This window comes from Lutra lutra, chromosome 9 (genome assembly GCF_902655055.1).
Source record: "Lutra lutra chromosome 9, mLutLut1.2, whole genome shotgun sequence".
Taxonomy (NCBI): domain Eukaryota; kingdom Metazoa; phylum Chordata; class Mammalia; order Carnivora; family Mustelidae; genus Lutra; species Lutra lutra.
The window spans coordinates 121,092,661-121,108,834 of NC_062286.1; the positions used below are offsets into that span (position 1 = coordinate 121,092,661).

Here is a 16,174-nt window from a genome sequence, read left to right on the forward strand (position 1 = left end):
GCCACACGTGGTTAGCCTTGTTAGCCCCTCTATCTGCTGGAGTAAAGGATGGGATTCTGCTTCCAGGGAATCTTTGTTCGGAAGCCATCTCTGGTGAGTTGACCTCAGCTCTTTGCTGGGGCTGCTCAGCTCCCCTTTGTTACACTGGGGATGGCAGAAGCCACTTGTGTGTCAGGGCTTTGTGTCCCCAGTCCTGGACCCTGCTGCTCTGCAAGGCATTCTCTGGGGGAAACTGAAAGTAGGTTTGCATTTTCAACAAAATGAGGAATTATACCTTCCTGTTGTTCTGTGGTTCTTTAACTTGAGCAAATAGGCAAATCAGGTCCCTCTTCCTTTAAATTATTCATATTCTTAAGTCACGTGTCCCATTCCCTCAGTTCAATTTTCGGTCCAGTGCCTGAAGTCTGCATTTGTAACAGGAGATTCTATGGAAATGGCCTTATTTCTAGAGTCTCTTGTTGAAGCAGTTACTATTTTTTGTCTTCTTCATGCTGTAACTGATCCTGCAATTGAAATGTGGGGACGTTAGGACTGTGAACAGCTTTGGACAGAGATAAAAGGAAGATTGAGGCCTACACACGCAGATGCTAGTGTGGCTCTTACCTTCTTTGTGGGGAAGGGGTTGGTGCTTCCCTTTTAAAGTGATTGGTGAATGGTAATAATTGGAACCACTTATTGATCCCTTGCTCTGTAACAGTTCCTTTGCTAAGCAATGTCCATATCTGATCTCATTTAGTATTCACACAGACATGGAAAGGTTGTTGCAATCAACCCCGTCATTTTACAGATGAGGAATTAAGCTCACAGGAGAAGTTGCTTGAGGTTACAGAGCCCATACAGGGATGGTAGAGCTGTGAACTGAATGCAGGTCTTTGGGGCTTCAAAATTCCTGAACTGCCTTTCCTGCGGTTCCAGGCTGCCACTCTAGGGCAGAGTTTTCCTAAAATGGCAGGAGTTGTCAGCAGCAGGTGTGCACTGGGTGTGTGCACCCAGTCCGTGCTCAGTGATTACTGGCAGCTTGCCACCTGTTCTCTGGACTCATTTGAGCGTTAGAACTCGAAGAAGGAATTAGAATAGATGAGCATTGGGGCGCCTGGGTGGCTCAGTGGGTTAAAGCCTCTGCCTTTGGCTCAGGTCATGATCCCGGGGTCCTGGGATCGAGCCCCGCATCAGGCTCTCTGCTCAGTGGGGAGCCTCCTTCCTCCTCTCTCTCTGACTGCCTCTCTGCCTACTTGTGATCTCTGTCTGTCAAATAAAGTCTTAAAAAAAAAAGAATAGATGAACATTTTTAGAAGTTGTTGGCTGCAGAACTTAAGCGCATTAGTAAAATTGCTAAGAAGAAAAGATGGGGGAGGGAAAGGTATACCTGCAAACATGTGCATATTCGTCTGATCGCCCCCTGAGGCACATGTACAGGAACTTCAAGATTTTGAGAATCCATGTTTGAAAACTGAGTCTCCTTTTAATGGCATTCTGGAGTTCTTTGACTCTTAGAGGTGAGTGAGATAGAGAAAGGCTCCTTGAGTCACAGTTATGGTAGATTTCAAGAACAACAGATAACTGTTCAGAGTCACCTGTGCTTCCCTATTTCCTTGGTCCTACAGATCAGCTTGCTGTGCATCTCTAGGTTTTTTTTTTTTCCTTATATCCCTTCTGCACCTACTGACTGGTATAAGGTTGTCTGATATGCTGAGTTCATAACTGTTCCCAAGGGGGCAAGACCAGGAAGCTTTGTTTCACCTGGCATTTGTAAGGACAGGGGCTTCTTAAGGGAGCCTGAGGCAGAGGGCCTTTGTGTTAAGGATGCACTTATTTTTCTGTCATTTACATGGTAATTTTTAGATGTTGTCTGTGGCTGTGGGAGAGCTCTGTTGTCAGCTACCCACAGGAAGAATCCACAAGAAGACATTTATTTTTTATTTTTATTTAAAAGATTTTATGTATTTATTTGAGACACACACACACACACACACACGTATGAGCTGGTAGAGGGGCAGAGGGAGAAGAAGCAGCAGATTCCAGGATCATGACCTGAGCCTAAGGCAAACTCTTAAGCAGCTGAGCCACCCAGGCACCCCAGGAAGATGTTCTTTTAGTTGTATGGGAACCATTAAGGTAGATTTGGGGCCTCTTTCCAGAAGTGGGCCTAGGCTACCATTGTCCATGGAATGTGGTGTTTTTTTCCTTCTGATTTATTGAAGCCCAAGTTAGGCTGTGTACATGATCAAGGGAGAATGTTTTGAGATGATCCCATATGGCTCTTTGGAAGTAAAAAGGGTCAGGGGCAGGGTATTACTGTCTAAGGACAGTGATTCCTGACTACCCTTGGCTATAGTGCGGGTCATTTCAGAATGGCCATTTGGTTTGGACTTTAGGCTGAGGGACTTGAGGGACTTGAGGAATAGGCAGTTTGGGGTGGTGGAAGAAGAATTGATTAGAGGTCGCAGAGAGGCTTAGGTTCTACTCCCAGCTCTTCTTAGCTCTGTTTTAGCTCTTTTTGGAACTCAAGGAACACCCCTTCATTTAAGGCCTCCATTTTGAGCCTGCCATCAAGAGTAAGCTTCAAAATTGGCCTCAGATAACTAAAAATGTACTTCTGGATGTCTGAAATGTCTATAAAAATAGATAGTTTTCATTTTGATGTAATTGATGCTAACTTACTTTCTTGGTCAAATAGTTGAAGAGGTATAGGCTTGGGTGTCTTGTTGGTACACTTGATATTTAAGATTTCATGAGAGTTGGGTTCTTAACGCCCCCATCCCCAAGCTGGCCAGAACCATGTCATGGCTGCTTGTGAAGGGTATGTTTAGAGTTCCATACCATTGCTTATCATTGTTTCTTTGCTTGCCAAATAGAGGCAGGAAGACAGGATCCCAGGCCTTTGTTTTAAGAACTCATTAGTCATTGCTGAGCTGCTTTATGTAGAATCCTTTATCATAGCCTGATGTCTTATTGCTTGTTTTAACCAACCAAGCATAACTATATATCCTTGTATCTAATTTGCTAGTCACTTTGTTCTGTGTTGGTGACACTTGTGACAGATAATCAACATTATTTTGTAATTACCAGGAGTAAAGTTCAGTAGGTAATTACTAATTATTTGTGGCAATACACCAGGATCACCTGAAACACTTGTTAAAACACGCATTTATTTTTGTGTTGCATTCTTTGAGTTTTTGATTCATTATTTTGGGGGTGGTGCTGGTAATTTAAATTTCTAAAAGTTCCTAGGAGTTGTTGACGCTGCTGGTCTGAGCACGATACTTCGAGAAGCCCTGGTTTACAGTGAACCAGATGCTGTGTGAGAGAGAAATTGATGTGAGCTGTGGTTCCTAGCCTTGGAGAGCCTGCCTTTGATTTGGGGTCTGCCTTCTATATGAAGGTAGACCTAACTGAGGCCATGCAGGCAAGGTGCCAAAGTGAGTCTTTGAGAAGTTCAGAGCAGGAAAAAGTCTTTCTAGCTAAGAAGTTGGGAAGCTTTTACAGAACTATTGTGGTCATCTGAGCTGAGTGCTTAAGGGTCAATGAGTAGCACATTCTAGGCAGGAAAATAATTTGATAAAGATGTGGAGGTGGAAATGGCACAAGGCAGTGTTATTGGTTGGCAAGTAGCTCATCACTTTGAGTTGGTGGGTATTTTATGTTGGTAATGAGAAACAGCGTTTGGAAAATAATTGGGCTAAGATGGCATTGTACCTTGAACACTACAGTGATGTTTTCATTAGAGGTGGCTAGCCATTGACAGGGCCCTGTTTAGGACTGGAGGAGAGGTGGGATGGAGAGGGGTGGAGAGGGGTGAAGTAGGTTGGAGAGGGGAGAGGATGTATAAGAAGAGGATGTATAAGTAGCTAAGCTAGAAGGTCTTAGGCTTCCTTGTTGCATTCTTTTACTTCCAGGGATTTTTTTTTTCCCTTCTCTGTTTGATGGGAAATTGATCCTAAAAACTGACCATGTTTACCAGTAGTAAATCATTACGTGGTTACCAGTAAGTAGTTCACGGGTAATCTTGACAAGATTAACTGTGATTTTTTTTTTTTTACTCCCTGGAACCAAAAAAAATTAAAAGAAGAAAAAAAAGTGGGGTGGGGGGAGAGGTGGGTTCTAAGATGCATAATTTTGAGAGAGTTGGTTTAAGTGCAACTAGTGAGAAATTATGTACTGTAGTTGGTTGCCTTATCTGGGAAGAAGATTATTTGGATTTTCAGCTTCAGTCTTATTGCAGAGTGATTTTTGTTAGATTTCTTTTCCTATTGGAATAAAACTGATAATGTAGCAGGTACCATTTAGCATTTTGACGAAGTCTGTTCAGATGTTGTAACACGAAGGTTATTCATATGGGTTATGAGATTAATGTGACCTCTGAAAACATGATACCTTTAGTAAGTAGTCGTGTTTCTTTTAAAGTTTAAAAGATATTATCACTCTTAAGCCCAGAAAATAAAGATTGATAAAAATTAATAACTCACCAAGCAATAAATAAAACTGCATTTTCCTCGTGTTCTTAGTTGTTTTACTGCTCTTTTTTCTTGGCCTAAATTCAGTGCAATTTTTTTTTCCATCAAAAAGCAGATGGATTTTGATCTGTATAGATAAAGAGAAAACTTACTATGTAATCTTGACTAAGAAATGAAGGCTATTATCTTGAACATAAATAAGACTGTGTGTGTTTCTTAATATTTTAGCTCTCATACATTTATTATTGTGGTTGGAACTCCCTTGTGTTTATGTTTTGAAAAGTTTTGTTGCTTTCATGAAACTGTAAGTTAAATCATAATATCTTCTTGAATTTTAGGTACTTACACTGTGAAATTTTATGATGGAGTAGTTCAGACTGTCAAACATATTCATGTCAAAGCTTTTTCCAAAGATCAGGTGAGAAATGTGGTTTTGTGCTTTGTAGTATGAATAATGCTAACGTTCTGTTTCTCAAATAAAGATGTTACATTTGTTTATGGTGGCAAAATCTTTATTTCCTTCACCTGACACGATTTCACTAGAAAGCAATACACAAGTTTTCAGAAATTATTATTATTATTATTTTTAAAATTTATTTATTTGACAGACAGAGATCACAAGTAGGCAGAGAGGCAGGCAGAGAGAGAGAGAGGAGGAAGCAGGCTCCTGGCTGAGCAGAGAGCCAGATGTGGGGCTCGATCCCAGGACCCTGGGATCATGACCCGAGTTGAAGGCAGAGGCTTTAACCCACTGAGCCACCCAGGCACCCCCAGAAATTATTAATATTTATCTCTTTCTGCCATTTCCTGTTAATCTGTTTTACTCATCTTTCCTCAAAACTGTATGGTTAATGTTCTTTTTTTTTTTTTCTCTCTCCCTGTGCCCTGTACCCAGAGGTATTATTCATCATAGGGAACTTGCTAATGCTTGAGGAAACCTAGACTGTATTTTCTTCTCATCTAACTTTGTCCTTCAGCTCAGGACCATGACTTGGTGGTTTCAGAACTATAGTTTGGTATGAATTTGGCAGTCACTCGTGCTAGATATGCCTGGTTTGAAAATTTTGTTTCCTGTTGTTCCAGTCACCACGCATGTGTTTGCTTGAGCATGAGACAGGAGTTTTGATACTGGAAATATGGGCCATCTAGAAAATGTTGCCTACTCTTTTCATATTTTTTTCCCCTTTGGTCTTTTTCGTGTTCACACCTTAATAGTTGGGAAGGCAGGATCAAAATTTGGATACTGATGTTTTAAAACTTCTGAATGTTACTACTTGTTACCTTTTTGGGTAGTTGTTGATGTGATAGTATTTGGTGATGCTGGAACCTGTTTGTCTTGTCTTATGATCATATGCCTCTACTTATCACAAATTAGAGTAAATTCTTCTGTATTTATATTTAGCAATTTCAGAGGGTTATATTTCATGATATCTTTAAAGGTAGCCTTAAGAGTGTTTTTGCCTTTTGCTGGTTTTCCTTTAAAGAAAACTGAAACAGTTATAAAGCCTTAGCCCTGAAGTTGTTTTCTCTGTGATCATTTGCCCCTCAGGCATCTAAAGAGCTGCTATATGGTACTCTAAAATGTTATTATGTGGGGTTCCTGGCGGGCTCAGTCAGTAGAGCATGTGTCTCTGGATCACAGGGTTGTGAGTTTGAGCCCCACATGTAGTATAGAGTTTACTTAAAATTAAAAAAAAAATGTTATTGGGGCACCTGGGTGGCTTAGTCGTTAAGCATCTGCCTTTGGCTCTGGGCATGATCCCTGGGTCCTGGGATTGAGTCCCGCCTGAGAGGTTCCCTGTTTAGCAGGAAGCCTGCTTCTCCCTCTCTCACTCCCCCTGCTTGTGTTCCCTCTCACGCTGTGCTTCTCTCTGTCAAATAAATAAATAAATAAATAAATAAGTAAGTAAGTAAGTAAGTAAATAAAATCTTTTAAAAAATGTTATTTTGGCCTTAAATTTGGCAATTTTTGTGTTGAGTTTGTGGAATGAGTTAATACAGAAAGAGGAATGTGTAGGTAAGAACTTGTTCAGAATTGTCGGATTGTATCTAGAACCTCCCCAAATGGAAGTCCAGGGCTCCAGATAACAAACATTCAGCTGTTTACTCTGCTGTACTGAATAAATTGATTAACAGCACTTGTGGTGTTTGGGTTGGAGATGAGCATCTTATCCAGGGTGGATTGGTGGGTGCTTCAGTTCCCAATTCCCAGTTATCCCCAAGTGTCTCACCTCATCTCGGATCTGGTGGGTGATCAGGTATAGGCCCGCAGTTCCTGCTTGTGTATGTTTTTTTTTTCCAAGACAGTGTTGTATTTGTATAAATGACTTCTCAGGTCTCCTCAGCCCTAAGGATCTAGGGTTCCATAATGGCTACATAAAGCTTAACTTTTTTAAAAAAATTATTTTTGAAAATTTGCCTTTCTCTTTTAATCCTTCCCTGTTTCAGCTCTTAAAAAGGTACCCAGAAATTAAGAGGCACCTGTGTGGCTCAGTCGTTAAGCGGCTGCCTTAGGCTCGGGTCATGATCCCGGGGTCCTGGAATCGAGTTCCACATCTGGCTCTCTGCTCAGCGGGAAGTCTGCTTCTCCCTCTCCCACTCCCTCTGCTTGTGTTCCTTCTCTCACTGTCTCTCTTTCTGTTAAATAAATAAATAAAATCTTAAGGGAAAAACAAAGTACCCAGAAATTAAATACAAGGAAGCTCAAAGAGCCAAGGCAAACCAGCCCAAGATTAGCAGGCTCCCTCCCACAGGAGTCAAAGTCTGGACACTGCGTCTTCACTCAACCTGGTAGTAAAGCTGGTGCAGAATAAGGTGGTTCCAGAGGCTAGTCATAATCCAGCCCCAAGGGGCTTTCTACAACAGGGCACCCATAGTAGGACCAGGCTGTGTAAGAAGTGGTGTTTTTTGGCCTTGTCTAAGAGCTCCCTCCTGTAGGCATCTGAAAACTGGGTGCCCTGTGTCCTGTAGGAGGCCAAGCCTAAGGCCCCAGCTCTAGACAAGGTGCCCAAGCAATGGAATGCAGCCCCTGGCCCGACCATGACAGTGAGTGGATGTCACATGCCTCCAAAGCTTAACTTCTTAAAAATATTAGTCATAGATAATTTTTAAGGCTTTTTTAGTACATCATTAGAATAGATTTGAGGTTTTTTTTTCCTGTGTGATCGTGCTGCTCTAAATGTTTCAATAATTTATATATTAGGAACATTAATTTTTTTGAAGTTATAAAATAATGTATAAGGTATAGGAAATTTGGACACTATGAAAAGCACAAAGAAAGTAAAAATGACATAATTCTGTTGTCTAAATATAGTTGCTCTTAATGTACTGGCTATATCCTTCTGTGTTTTTTTGTTAAATATTTGTATATATTTTTTAAATTGGGGTCATATAGTATATTACTATTCCATATTTTGCTCCCTTTTTTTTTTCTTAAAAAAATGGGGGTTATGTCTTGTTCTTCTAACAGAATAACATTTTCTTTTTTCTTTTTTTTAAAGAGTTTATTTATTTATTTGACAGAGAGATCACAAGTAGGCAGAGAGGCAGGCAGAGAGAGAGAGAGGAGGAAGCAGGCTCCCTGCTGAGCAGAGAGCATGTTTCAGGGCTTGATCCCAGTACCCTGGGATCATGACCTGAGCTGAAGGCAGAGGCTTTAACCCACTGAGCCACCCAGGTGCCCCAGAATAACATTTTCTTAAGTTCTTAATAGTGTATGGGAATATGGCTTTTCTGGCTCTTTAATATTCTGTAATATGTATATAACTGTTCTGTGTGTAACCAGTTCCCTAAAGGTAATTTATATGGATATTTGTAAATCTGGGTGTCCAAATTCGATTATTCTGTTAGTTCCATTTCTAGGAATTCATTCTAGTTCAAAAGTATTAACTTTTAATTCTTTTGGCACGAATTGAGAATGCTTCTCCTTCCTGCCAAGGTAGTTGTAATTCATAGTTCTGCCAGCAGTTCTGCCAGCAGTTCTCAAACCTGCTTTCAGAAAATTTGGGGGGCTTGAAAAAATATTTCCTTCTAGGCTCCAATCATAGGGATTCTCCTTGTTTTATTATTTTTCCCTCTGAGACAAAGTAAACCTTCACTCACTGAGTATTTAGGCACTCCTTCCAGCTTTAGGGAGAGATCTGTGTGCCTAGTATGTGCTAGTTGCTGGGGATCCCCCATATGAACATGATAATGTGCTTCCTGCTGTTCTGTAGAGGTCTTGGAAGAGAAATACATCCACAGACTTAATTGCAGTTTTGGAAACTCCAGAGCATTCAGAGCTGGTTTTCAGAGCTGTGTCCCACTAGGACACAGGAGTTTTAAAATTAATTCTTTAAAAGTTATTTGGGAGGAAAGTAACCAAGAAGTAGAACTTCTGTCTAGTGGACAAAAACTTAGCTTCAGAGTATAGTTGGTGCCTTTGCTGGACTGGGCACAGCCTTTACCCAGTTGAGGAAGCAAAAACCCTGCTTCTGGGTTGGACAGTCTTGTTTTGTTTTGTTTTTAAGAATTTATTTGTTGGGGCGCCTGGGTGGCTCAGTGGGTTAAAGCCTCTGCCTTCGGCTCGGGTCATGATCCCAGGGTCCTGGGATTGAGCCCCGCGTCGGGCTCTCTGCTCGGCGGGGAGCCTGCTTCCTCCTCTCTCTCTGCCTGCTTCTCTGCCTGCTTGTGATCTCTGTCTGTCAAATAAATAAATAAAAAATCTTAAAAAAAAAAAAAAGAATTTATTTGTTTATTTGAGAAGGAGACAGATAGTGACAGAGATAGCAAGAGAGAGCACAAGCTGGGAGTAGAGGGAAAAGCAGGCTTCCACTGAGCAGGGAGCCAGACATGGGGCTCGATCCCTGGACCCTGGGGTCACGACCTGAGTCGAAGGCAGACATTTAACAGACTGAGCCACCCAGGTGCCCCATGGGTTGGATAATCTTTATAGCTTTCCTGTTCAGCCTTTAGTTACTAGTTTGTGTTCTTCTCCACAAAGAGCATCAGCATCCACTGGCAAACTGAGCCAGGCCTCTGAAAGGCCCTGGGTCGGGGTAGTCATGCTTGGGATGAGGAGGATATAACTTGGGGGCATTTTCTTAGAACACCTCTGTCAGAAAGATTGCTTTGCAGAAGTTGTTCCTGGGGTATTTTCTGTCCCTTTAATTATTTAGTGAGTTATTAATAATCAAAATATGGGAGATCACTCTGTCTCAGAAGGAATTGAACAAGATGGTTGTTTCTTTTAAATTTAGGATTGGTTCTCAAGCCTCAGAGTATGGATCAATATTTTCAGTGGTTCTTTCCATTATGTGACACAGCATATGTCCTGTTTTAATTTGTTTGTCTTCATAAGTTTGCAAAATACCATCTGATTTTATATTTGCAAGTAATCACAAAGTGTGTTTCATTGCTATTTTGCTCATTTTAGAATATTGTGGGTAATGCTGGGCCTAAAGAAACAGATCACAAAAGTCTTCCATCGTCTCCTGATAAACGAGAGAAGTTTAAAGAGCAAAGAAAAGCTACTGTCAATGTGAAGAAAGACAAAGAGGACAAAGCCTTAAAGACAGAAAAGCGTCCCAAGCAGCCTGATAAAGAAGGAAAGTTAATCTGTTCTGAAAAGGGTAAGGTGTCAGAGAAGAGCCTTCCCAAGAACGAGAAGGAAGATAAGGAGAACATTTCAGAAAATGACAGAGAGTATTCTGGAGATGCTCAAGTGGATAAAAAACCTGAAAATGACATTGTGAAGAGTCCACAAGAAAACTTGAGGGAGCCAAAAAGAAAACGAGGCAGGCCCCCTTCCATAGCTCCTACTGGTGAGTTTCCTAAGTGGGGTCTGCATTGGGCAATGCCAGAGTGTTCTGTGGCTTTGGTGGTTCTTTTTCACTTCCATACAAAAGTTCTTCCATTTTTATGATTGACTTTGAATCATCTTGTGATCTGAAAATAAGTTACGTTTGTGGAGCTGAATTTTAAAGGAAACATATCCAGATGAATGTAAGTTGCAAAACATGTCCTTGACTAAACTTCTGGGGTGTACATAACTGTCCACGAGATGCTTCAGTTTATTTGGTAAAACCTAATAAGCTAAGGCCTTACGTCTGTGCCTATTCAGATGATCTCAGGTTAAGTAAGCTTAATAGAACCTGGAATTAGGAAATAGTTTTCCTGAGAGACATGAAATAGGGAAGAAGTAATTAGATGTGGGTGTCTGACAGAGTCTGGATCAGAGAACACTGGATCTAAGAAGGCATGGTGCATTTTGAAGTTGAGCTATCTGGAGAGTGATTATGGGTTTGACATTTTCACAGTCCAAGGAAAAAACTGAGATGGCTAATTGGTAAGAGTTAAGGTTAAAGGGTACAGATTTAAGGAAGAATGTATGGTTATTTTAAAAAGTTGAAATATGGAATTCTTCAGGAATATCCAAGAATAAAACACGTCCTGAATTTCTTTCTAGATCAAACACTTCTTCTCTCGGTCAGTTCAGTGACATGATGAACCCTTAGGATCTCTAGTTTGAATGCTGGCTAGGATAATCTGGCAGTGGTCTTTACAAATTCTTGCTTGTATATTTCCTGCATGAATATTGAAAAACTGAATCCTTTAGTACATTTTATTTATTTTTTAGTTTTATTTTTTAAGATTTTATTTATTTAGACAGAGAGAGACAGAGTGAGAGAGAGAACACAAAGAGGGGGAGTGGGAGAGGGAGCAGCAGGCTTCTCACTGAGCAGGGTACCAGATGCAGGGCTTGATCCCAGGACCCTGGGACCATGACCTGAGCCCAAGGCAGACTCTTTTTTTTTTTTTTTTAAGATTTTATTTATTTATTTGACAGGCAGAGATCACAAGTAGGCAGAGAGGCAGGCAGATAGAGAGGTGGAAGCAGGGTCCCCGCCGAGCAGAGAGCCCGATGCGGGGCTTGATCCCAGGACGCTGGGATCATGACCTGAGCCGAAGGCAGAGGCTTTAACCCACTGAGCCCCCCAGGTGCCCCCCAAGGCAGACTCTAAACGACTGAGCCACCCAGGCTCCGCACCTTTAGTACATTTTAGAATGGTATCTACTTTTCCTCACAAGTTTATATAACTGCAAATGATATATTTAAAATAACTTTTTTTAAAATTTGAAAATCATTTAATAGATTTTCATTAGAACTGCAGAACCACAGAGTTAGCTCACTTACTGGTCCTGCATGATGTAGAATGCAGAGTGAATCCTATCAATCCAGGCAGCTACATCAGACTTAATTTTTGTGAGAAAAAAGTCTGCCTTAATTTACTTCAAATAAATATTCGTATTCATTCCCAGTAGACAGCCTCCTAACATCTGAGTTCCAACTTTAAGATAGGAAATTAGAAAAAAAAAGATAGGAAATTAAATATAGTTTGATTTCTTCCCAGATGAATTAAGCCATCTCCTCCTTTAGTGGTTGTAACTGTGCACAAAAGCTGAGCATGCTGGAATTGCCCCTAGGCCTAATTATGGCCTAGACCTGCATTGTCCGGTATGGTAGCCATTAGCCACATGCGGCTGTTGAGTACATGAAATGTGGGTGGTCTAAATTGAGATGTTCTGTGAGTATAAAGTCTACTCTGGTATTTAAATACTAAGTAGAAAAAAAAAAACCTGTAAAATATCTCAACTTTTTATGCTGATTACATGTCAAAATGATGTTTTTGGGTGTATTGGGTTAAAATATATTCTTAAAATTAAATTTACTTTTTTTTTAAAGCAGTTTTTTTTTTTTTTTAAAGATTATTTATTTATTTATTTGACAGACAGAGATCACAAGTAGGCAGCGAGGCAGGCAGAGAGAGAAAGGAGGAAGAAGCCTCCCCACTGAGCAGAGAGCCCAGGACCCTGGGATCATGACCTGAGCCCAAGGCAGAGGCTTTAGCCCACTGTGCCACCCAGGCGCCCCTACTTTTTTTATTTTTTTATTTTTTATAAACATATAATATATTTTTATCCCCAGGGGTACAGGTCTGTGAATCGCCCGGTTTACACACTTCATAGCACTCACCATAGCACATACCCTCCCCAATGTCCATAATCCCACCCCCCCAACCCCCCTCCCCCCATCAACCCTCAGTTTGTTTTGTGAGATTAAGAGTCACTTATGGTTTGTCTCCCTCCCAATCCCATCTTGTTTCATTTACTCTTCTCCTACCCCTACTTTTTTTTTAAACTAAAAAATTGGAAATTACACATGTGGCTTGCATTTGTGGCTCTTGTTATATTTCTGTAGGACAGCAGAGGCATAAATTCACTGGCTTTTTTATAGGATTCTGGGAGAGAATTAAACCCCAACTGCCCAAAGCATCCATAGTGAATTGACTTGTCTTCTGTGCATTGAGAATGGTAGTAGTTGTAAACCATAATTGGGAGAATTGAGAAACTTACCTCTGTGTTCTGTGTTCAAATGAGGAACTCCAAATGAGAAGGTCTGGAGATTTTAAACCTCTGGGCAGTGTGCCATGTTAAGATGTTGGATGATCCCTAGGGCAAATAATACATTATATGTTAATTAAAAGTACTATTTTTTTATATGAATATTAATTTTATTCTAAAATATTAAATTTGCTTGACTGTGTTCTTCTTTTTTTTTTTTTAGTTTTATTTTTTATAAACATATAATATATTTTTATCCCCAGGGGTACAGGTCTGTGAATCGCCAGGTTTACACACTTCACAGCACTCACCATAGCACATACCCTCCCCAATGTCCATAATCCCACCCCCCCTCCCAACCTCCCTCCCCCCATCAACCCTCAGTTTGTTTTGTGAGATTAAGAGTCACTTATGGTTTGTCTCCCTCCCAATCCCATCTTGTTTCATTTACTCTTCTCCTACCCCTTTAACTCCCCATGTTGCATCTCCTCTCCCTCATATCAGGGAGATCATATGATAGTTGTCTTTCTCCGATTGACTTATTTCGCTAAGCATGATACCCTCTAGTTCCATCCACGTCGTCGCAAATGGCAAGATTTCATTTCTTTTGATGGCTGCATAGTATTCCATTGTGTATATATACCACATCTTCTTTATCCATTCGTCTGTAGATGGACATCTAGGTTCTTTCCATAGTTTGGCTATTGTAGACATTGCTGCTATAAACATTCGGGTGCACGTGCCCCTTCGGATCACTACGTTTGTATCTTTAGGGTAAATACCCAGTAGTGCTATTGCTGGGTCATAGGGTAGTTCTATTTTCAACATTTTGAGGAACCTCCATGCTGTTTTCCAGAGTGGCTATTAAAAATTAATTTAAAAAAAGATGTAGGATGACTGTTAGGCCTTTTTTTTTTAAAGTGGAAGGCAGGTACTTATGCAGGGAGGGGTGGAAAATTACTTTGAATCATCCTGGGAGAAGTCTGATGTGTCCTCACTTCAGGTTAGAAAAGCATATATATGGGAATTGAGTGCTCTGAAACAGATTTCCCTTTAGCTGTTCATGCTCTGGCTTGTACCCTCTGGAAAGTATGTACTGGGGTAGTTGTATTCAACTTTGCCTACTGCCCCTATGAAGCCACATGACTTCACTCAGATTAAAAAAGGTGGGGAGGCCTTCAGTTTATTGCTTTCATTTTGTAAGTGTAAGTTTCATGCCAGATCGATTTAATAGAGAAATAGTGTTTTCCAAGTTTGCCTGAGGCATTTCTCCCCAGTCAGAATTTCTGGAATTGTTAACAGCCTTCCCAGATGATTTCTTAACTGTAAGAAGAGTTTGGGAAACACTAATGTTCCGTGTAGTCAGCCCTGGTTTGTATGTGGTATCAAAGTGAAGAATGCTTACCAGATTTCTTCTGTGTAGTTCAGATGTCCTTTAAAAATTGCTTGGAAAAAAAAAATTGCTTGGAAAAAGCTCATTGACCCAGTGGAGGATTGAGCTCTCTAAAGTTTACAGACTCGATTGGAACAGAATCTGAGTTATTTAGGGAGGGTTGTTTGTATTTGTGTTTAATTTGGAATGTGTATGATTTCCAAGTTCTCACCACTTGGAACAAAATAATGTTGGCACATTGGGAAAATTGAACACAGCTAAGGAGTTCAGCATACTCATTAGGTTTGCCTCCTCAGAGCTCAGCCCGTCTCTTGTTGGGCTTTTCAACATGGCTGATCTGAAGCTAGTGGTCCTCAGTGAGTCTTCTTCCCCGGTCCCCAAATCCCCTGCCCTCTTCGGGCCACCCCCTTAACTCTTTCCCCCTTTCTCCCTCTCTCTCCTTTCAGCCTTCATCAGACCCCTTAGCCCTACCTTCCCCCCAAGCTTTCCTAGTTTCATTTGTTTTGTTTTTTTCTTCCACCTGTTTTTAGGATTCTCATCTTTCATGATTGGGGATAGCTTCTTAAATGTTGGGTTTAAAAATAAAGAGTGAATACTATCCAAGGGTTTAGTGTCTGCATTGCTAAATTATGTTAGAGCTGGATTTGTTGGGATCAGCAGCCTTGCCTGGAACACTGACTATCAAATAGCATGGTCTCCTGAGATTTTTCTGGAATTGTTTTTAAGAGGTTATAAATGTTGACATTCTTTTTGGTCCCTCATAACTAGGACCAATGCCAACCTAACTAATTTAGCAAGTAGGGATTGAAAACAACACTCAAGCTGTAGTCCCAGTTACACATTTTAGTAATTAGCCTGAATGGTGGATTTCCTGAGTATTGGTTAGGTCAAGTTTTGATGAGGAGATTTGATGGTGATAAAAATGACTTTTTTAGGGCGCCTGGGTGGCTCAGTGGGTTAAGCCACTGCCTTCGGCTCAGGTCATGATCTCAGGGTCCTGGGATCGAGTCCCGCATCGGGCTCTCTGCTCAGCAGGGAGCCTGCTTCCCTTCCTCTCTCTCTGCCTGCCTCTCTGCCTACTTGTGATCTCTCTCTGTCAAATAAATAAAATCTTTAAAAAAAAATGACTTTTTTAAAATTGCCCTTGCACCTTCATGTTTTAAAGTAGTCATGTTGGGGGTGCCTAGGTGGCTCAGTCAGTTAAGTGTCTGCCTTTGGCTCAGGTCATGATCCTTGGGTGCCGGATTGAATCCTGCATTGGGCGCCCTGCTCAGCAGGGGGTCTGCTTCTCCCTCTCCATCTGCCCCTCAAACCCGCCCACCTCTGCTCCTGCTCACTTTCTCCCTTTCTCTCTCAAATAAATAAATAAAATCTTTTTTTAAAAAGGGAGGGGAGGATAAAGAGAAGGGAGAAACAGACTCCTCACCAAACAGGGAGCCTGAAACAGGGCTGGATCCCAGAACTGCACCCTAGACCATGACCTGAGCCTGACCCGAGCCGAAGACAGACGCTTAACTGGTGGGGCGCCTTGACCTACCCATGTGCCCCTAAATAAAGAAAATCTTAAAAAGAAAAAATTAAGTCATGTTGGGGCTTACTGTTTTATTTTTATTTTTTAGTTTTTTGAAGGTATTTTTTTATTTGTGAGAGAAAAAGAGTGCACATGCACAAGCCCCAGGAGAGAGGCAGAGGGAGAAGCAGGCTCCCTGCTGAGTAAGGAACCTGATGCAGGGCTGGATCCCAGGACCCTGAGATCATGACCTGAGCCGAAGGCATCAGACTGAGCCACCTAGGCGTCGCTGGGGCTTAGTGTTTAAAAGAGAGGATTTTAAGAGAGAAGTGTATACAGAGCTGGGTCATAAGAGAAACCCCCCTCCCCCAAAAAAAGATGAAGGAAGGGACACCTATTTGGCTCAGTTGGTAGAGCATGTGACTCTTGATGTTG

The 16,174-nt window shown here is 41.2% G+C and overlaps 1 protein-coding gene and 1 pseudogene across 2 annotated transcripts in view; one reads left to right on the forward strand and one right to left on the reverse strand.

Annotated features, from left to right (window-relative positions):
• Window positions 1-16,174, forward strand: part of PHF20 (PHD finger protein 20) — a 141,224-nt gene that overhangs the window by 62,921 nt on the left and 62,129 nt on the right. For both annotated transcript variants that reach the window (XM_047744269.1, XM_047744270.1), the window contains 2 exons: window positions 4,793-4,872; window positions 9,868-10,255. In XM_047744269.1, the coding sequence (XP_047600225.1) occupies window positions 4,793-4,872; window positions 9,868-10,255 (468 nt within the window). The remainder of the gene's footprint in view (window positions 1-4,792; window positions 4,873-9,867; window positions 10,256-16,174) is intronic.
• On the reverse strand, window positions 7,158-7,495 carry LOC125108453 (transmembrane protein 256-like; annotated as a pseudogene).